The 6,054-nt window shown below is 47.2% G+C and overlaps 1 protein-coding gene across 1 annotated transcript; it reads left to right on the top strand.

Annotated features, from left to right (window-relative positions):
- The first annotated feature begins 2,082 nt into the window (after window positions 1-2,082).
- On the top strand, window positions 2,083-3,138 carry LOC132585816 (probable G-protein coupled receptor 33). Its single transcript, XM_060257695.1, has one exon. The coding sequence runs from the start codon at window positions 2,083-2,085 to the stop codon at window positions 3,136-3,138; it is 1,056 nt and encodes a 351-aa protein (XP_060113678.1).
- The last annotated feature ends 2,916 nt before the right edge of the window (window positions 3,139-6,054 follow it).

Genomic DNA, 6,054 nt, shown 5'->3' with positions numbered 1-6,054 from the left:
CTTGGCTCAGTAGCTTTGCTGTGCAATTGAGAGAGCCTGGCAAAGCAAGCTGTTCCTCCCCCCCCTTCCTCTCCAAGAGAGGAGCCTCAGCCAAAGGAGAAAATAGAGGTTTTGCTCTGTAGCTCCCGTGTGATTGAGCAAGCCTTGCAAAGCAAGCTATGATGCAGAAGGAAGCAAGAGAGAAGGGGAACCAAGCAGATGACAGCCAGTTGCTCAGGGAACCTGATAGGAGCCCTCTGGGGGCCTGATTCAGCCTCTGAACGGCATGTTTGACACCCGTGTTTTAAAACATGATTTTATCATTGGTTTGATGTGTTCTTAACAAATAAGAAAGAGAAACAGCAATAAGATGCTTGTTGACCTTTGTCTTTTCTCTTTCATTTTGTAAAATATGTGTAGAAAACCCCCTCCCCCCACCAAAGAAGCTAGGCGCAAAACATGCAGCAGTATTGATGTCTGGAATAAAGAATTTCTTCCCCATGCCAGCACCATTGTTTTTTCTTAATCACTTCACAATATATGTTCCCTCTAAGCTGTGGAGTCTTGTGAGCAAAAATTGTACTTTGTGAGCTACTGGCATTAAAGTTGTGAGCTGCTGCATCCATTAGTGTGCTCAGGGGCCATCTTTCCTGAGCACGCTGAGCTAAGACAAAAATGTGTGAGCAAGAGGCTAAAAAACTGAGCTAGCTCGCTTGAACTCAGCTTAAAGAAGGGGTGTCAAACATGTGTCGGGGGAGCCGAAACAGGCTCCCAGAAGGCTCCTATCAGCCCCCTGAGCAACTGGCTCATGTCTGTTTCCTTCTCCCTCTCTCTTGCTTCCTTCTGCATAACAGCTTGCTTTGCAAGGCTTGCTCAATCACACAGGAGCTACAGAGCAAAACCTTGATTTTCTCCATTGGCTGAGGCTTCTCCCCCTCCTGATCCCCTGGGAAGGGAGGGAAAGAGCCAGAGCTTCCTTTGCCCAGTTCCCTGGATCCCATGGGATAAATACAAAGAAAGCACCTTTAAGATCAACAAGTGCTAATGTTTTAAGCATGGTTTATTTTAAGGTTTGTTTTCAAAAAATCTTTAATCGTGTTTGTGTCCTTTTAAAAGTTCATATGTCTGCTTTTGTTGTTCAGACACACAGTCGAGTCTGACTCTTTGCGACCCCATGGACAAAGTCATGCCAAGCCCTCCTGTCTTCCACCATCCTCCGAAGTCTGCTCAAATTTGTTTGTTACATCAGTAACGCTGTCCAGCCATCTCATCTTTTGCCATCCCCTTCTTCTTTTGCCTTCCGTCTTCCCCAGCATCAGGGTCAAAAGTTTGTATAGTCAAGGCGATGGTATTCCCAGTAGTAATGTATGGCTGTGAGAGCTGGACCATAAGGAAGGCCGAGCACAGAAGAATAGATGCTTTTGAGCTGTGGTGCTGGAGAAGACTCTTGAGAGTCCCTTGGACTGCAAGAAGATCAAATCAGTCAGTCCTCAGGGAAATCGACCCTGACTGTTCCCTAAAAAGTCAGATGCTGAAGCTGAAGCTTAAATACTTTGGCTACCAAATGAGAAGGAAGCACTCACTGGAGAAGACCCTGATGCTGGGAAAGACAGAAGGCAAAAGAAGAAGGGGACGGCAAAAGATGAGATGGCTGGACAGCGTTACTGATGTATCAAACACGAATTTGAGCATATCTCTGCTACCTAATCTTAAATCGGTACACACATGGTCCGGCCTGACGTGGCCCAGCCCAGCCAGGTCCCATTTATGTCAGATCCAGCCCTCATAACAAATAAGTTCTACACCCCTGGCTTAGAGGGAACACTAAGCACATTTACGAGAGAGGAAGCCTCTTATCCTCAATGGGATTTACTTCTGATTTAGCATTGTTTGAAGTCACACACATGCTGGCTGGTTATTTTTCATGCTCCCTGTTTATTGGCACAGTGCACAGTGCATAAAGTTGACTGAAATATTACTTTCCCCCTTTTCCTCCCCCCCCCAGAGATTCTATGCCTCCAACGGCTTCTTGTCTCTTCTTCTTTCCTCTATTCTCTCTTCCCATCCCATCCTTAATCAGCTTTCCATCTTTCCTCAGGAAACATGTCCATCCTTTGGAGGAACGCCTCAGCTGCAAGAACGAATGCCAGTTTTTCTCCTGCAGAGACAGCTCCCATGAACGTGGCCATCGCTACCTTCATCTTAGTATCCTTCCTGATTGGGACATCGATCAATGGGGTCTTCCTTTGGATACTAGGAGTGAAGATGAAGAGAACAGTGAATACGCTCTGGTTCCTCCACCTGATTCTCGCTTACTTAATCTCCTGTATGGTCCTACCTTTCTTTGCCATCAACACCCTCCTCAGCTTCCACTGGGTCTTTGGCATAATTATGTGCAAGGTTATCAACTCTCTCGCGTCACTGGGGATGTTCACCTCAGTATTTCTCCTCACCGTTATCAGCTTGGACCGTTACCTCCTCATCCGCCACCCTATCTGGTCCCAGCATAACCGCACTATTTCCCTGGCACGGATACTGATTGCAGGAGTCTGGTTCGCTTCCCTCACTCTGAGCCTTCCCTACCTGGCTTTCCGGGAGACTCGAGTAGTAGAGAACGGGAGGATCAATTGTGTCAACAATTATGCTCTCTCCAGAGGCTGGGATGGTCCCAGAATAAAAGCCCTGAGGGATCGCATTCACTTGATTCTCTTTTTGGTCCGGTTCCTGCTGGGTTTCTTGATCCCCTTCTGCATCATCATGGGCTGCTACTGTGGGATAGGATGGGAGATGAAGAAGAAAAGGTGGGCGAAGAACAGGAAGCCTTTCAGAGTCTTGGCGGTTGCCGTGGCCTCCTTCTTCATCTGCTGGCTTCCTTGCCATCTCTACTTCGGTTCGCTTTTGCTTCCAGATATGCCTAAAGTAGTAATACAGGTTCTGTATGTCTTGGGGCTAACTGGAGCGGGTTTCAATATTTGTTTCACTCCCATTTTCTATGTTTTTGTTGGGGAGAAATTCCAGCAGGTCTTCAAGATGTCCCTTGTTCTTCTGTTTAACAAAAGTTTTGCGAATGTTTTCTTTGTACCTGAGGACGTTAACACGGGTGAGGAGGGACCCCAGACTCGTGCCAGTAGCAGAATGGAGCTAAACATCAGGGAGTGACTTGCCATCTAAAGAACCTCGCTTGGATCACATCAAGAGAAAGAAGGTTCCTATATCTTTCAAAAGTGACTTTCCCTTCCTAAGAATGCAAATATCTTCCCCACCCCCATTTACTCAGAGAAGTCACATGGATGGATATTCAGCCTGTAGTCTACAAAATATAATCTCCACGAGGAGAAATCCAATGTGAAACAACCATTTGATCAGCCATCCACTGAAGCTGAGAAGGACATTGAATGTTATAAATCTAGACAGTTTCCTTAATATCATGAACAGGCATTAGTGTGTACGAAACCACTGTGTTCAAGGATTCTTTATGGCCGATTCCCCACTAGCCTTGTCGCAGTCTCGTGTGCATCTGCCGGATTTTGCACATGGTGCCACGGGGCTGCAATGTGCCTCACCTCTTTCCCAAGTACCCTTTGCGGTTGTAGGGTTCTCTGAAAATCAGATTTTGAAGCCGTGGAGAGAACTTGGGAAAGAGGCAGGGCAAATCAAAGCTCTGCGGCAGCATGTGCAAAATCGGACAGAAGCACCATGGGAATATATCATTCTCAATTGTGGAGCACTGAGAGTAATTACCTGAGACCCTGTTGTCATGCTCCATCTGTCCCCTCTCAAGCATGGAGGTTCACCTGGATCTAGCGCATTGATTAGCTAAGCAGCAATTAGTGACGAAGCAAATGTAAAAGCCATCCAATGCTTTCAAGATCATACACACAGAGGCCGATTCCCCACTAGCCTTGTTCCGGTCTCATGCTCCTTATTTACACGTCTATCTCCAATTTTGACATATTTATTGCTTCATTTCCCTCCACTCCCCGGAATTAAACCCAAACAACGGCGACCATATCAAACCAGCTGTTTGGTCTTCAGTCTGTTAAAACATCTTCATTATGTTGTACGCTAATTTGGTGTTCATACTCTGCCTTCCATGTATGGACTGGTAAATTCCATTTCAGTGCGTGTGTGCACGTGAAAGCTCATACCTGAAATAAAACTTGGTTGGTCTTCAAGGTGCCACGGGACTCAAACTTTGTTCTGATGCTCTCGATGTCCTTTTACTGTATGATTTGAGAGGAGTCTGGTGATGGTGGATAGTGCTATCAAATTGCACCTGACTTATGGTAGCCCCTCTTGGGGTTTTAAGGGCAAGAGACACACAGAGATAGTTTGCCATTGCCTGCCTCTGTGTAGCAATCCTGGAGATCCAAGAGAGCCAGTTTGGTGTAGTGGGAAACTGTGCAAACTCTTATCTGGGAGAACCGGATTTGATTCCCCACTCCTCCACTTGCAGCTGCTGGAATGGCCTTGGGTCAGCCATAGCTCTCGTAGGAGTTGTCCTTGAAAGGGCAGACTCTTATCTGGGAGAACCGGATTTGATTCCCCACTCCTCCACTTGCAGCTGCTGGGATGGCCTTGGGTCAGCCATAGCTCTCGTAGGAGTTGTCCCTGAAAGGGCAGCTGCTGTAAGAGCTCTCTCAGCCCCACCTACCCCACAGGGTGTCTGTTGGGGGAGGAAGGTCAAGGAGATTGTGACCACTCTGAGACTCTGAAATTCAGAGTATAGGGTGGGATATAAATCCAATATCATCTTCTTCTACTACTACTAGCCAGGGTTGTCTCTGTTTAGCTTCCAAGACCAGATGAGATCAGGCTAGGGTTGGCAAGTCTTGCTTTTGCTGGAGCGAGATACTTTGTCACCCTGACATGATGTCACCCTGACATGATGTCATGACACCACTGATGACATGCCAGGGACATTATGGTATTTGGGCAAACTATGTTGTTTTTTTCACCCTCAAAACCATAGTGTATGCCCAAATACCAGAGTGTCCCTGTGCAACATCCTCAGCACAATGATGTCACTTTGGGGTGATGTCATCACATTGGGGATGTCACATGGTAATGTTCCTGCTTGGGGATGGGGCTTCCCCCACTGGCCAGCTGGCTGGCAGTGGGCTAAAGCCTTGGAAGCCAGGGGTTTCCCTGACACTGCTGGGGGAATGGTAACCCTAGATCAGGCTAGCCTGGGCTATCCAACTGGAAGTCTAGTGAGAAATGGAGTCTAGTGGCAAAGCCTCCTGAATCCATTGATTTCAATGGATTTCAGCTTGGGCAACTCTGCATAGGATTGCATCGTTCGTTGGATTAGCCACAGTAGGGTGGGTTTGTACTATTCTGTGTGCTTAACCACTACCCACAAGCTATATGTAGCACTACTCACTGTACAGTATTTCATTGTCTGATGAAGTGTGCATTCACATGAAAGCTTCCATTCTCAATAAACCTTTGTTGCCCTTATTGGCGCTAAAGGTAAAGGTAGTCCCCCGTGCAAGCACCAGTCGCTTCCGATTCTGGGGTGACGTCGCATCACAATGTTTTCATGGAAGACTTTTTTTACGGGGTGGTTTGCCCTGGCCTCCCCCAGTCATCTACACTTCCCCCCCAGCAAGCCGGGTACTCATTTTACCGACCTCAGAAGGATGGAAGGCTGAGTCAACCTTGAGCTGGCTACCTGAACCCAGCTTCCACCAGGATCGAACTCAGGTCATAAGCAGAGAGTTTGGACTGCAGCTTTAGCACTTTGCGCCACGGGGCTTTTCTTGCAGGTGCTACCGGACTCCAGTTTTGTTCTGCTACTTCAGACCAACATGGCTGCCCACCTGGATCTATCTACATAGGAATGATATGTTTGTTGTACCGCAGGGCTTTTTTGGTACAAAAAGCCCAGCAGGAATTCATTAGCATATTAAGCCACACCCCCTGATACCATGCCTGCTGGAACAACGTTCCTGCTCAAAAAAAGCCCTGTTGTTCTGCAAGAACATAGCTGGGCATATGAAGGTCAGAGAGAGGGACTAATATTATTTAGAGGAGTTAAGGGAGTGGACCTGGCCTGGATTGCCCAGATCT

The sequence above is a fragment of the Heteronotia binoei genome, chromosome 17 (assembly GCF_032191835.1).
Source record: "Heteronotia binoei isolate CCM8104 ecotype False Entrance Well chromosome 17, APGP_CSIRO_Hbin_v1, whole genome shotgun sequence".
NCBI classification, from domain to species: Eukaryota; Metazoa; Chordata; class Lepidosauria; order Squamata; family Gekkonidae; genus Heteronotia; species Heteronotia binoei.
The sequence above is the reverse complement of the archived record's forward strand: the minus strand, read 5'-3'. Positions and strand labels throughout refer to the sequence as shown.

Bases quoted from the DNA above. Each gene is read 5' to 3' on its own strand.
- LOC132585816 (XM_060257695.1), top strand. From the start codon at position 2,083: ATGTCCATCCTTTGGAGGAACGCCTCAGCTGCAAGAACGAATGCCAGT.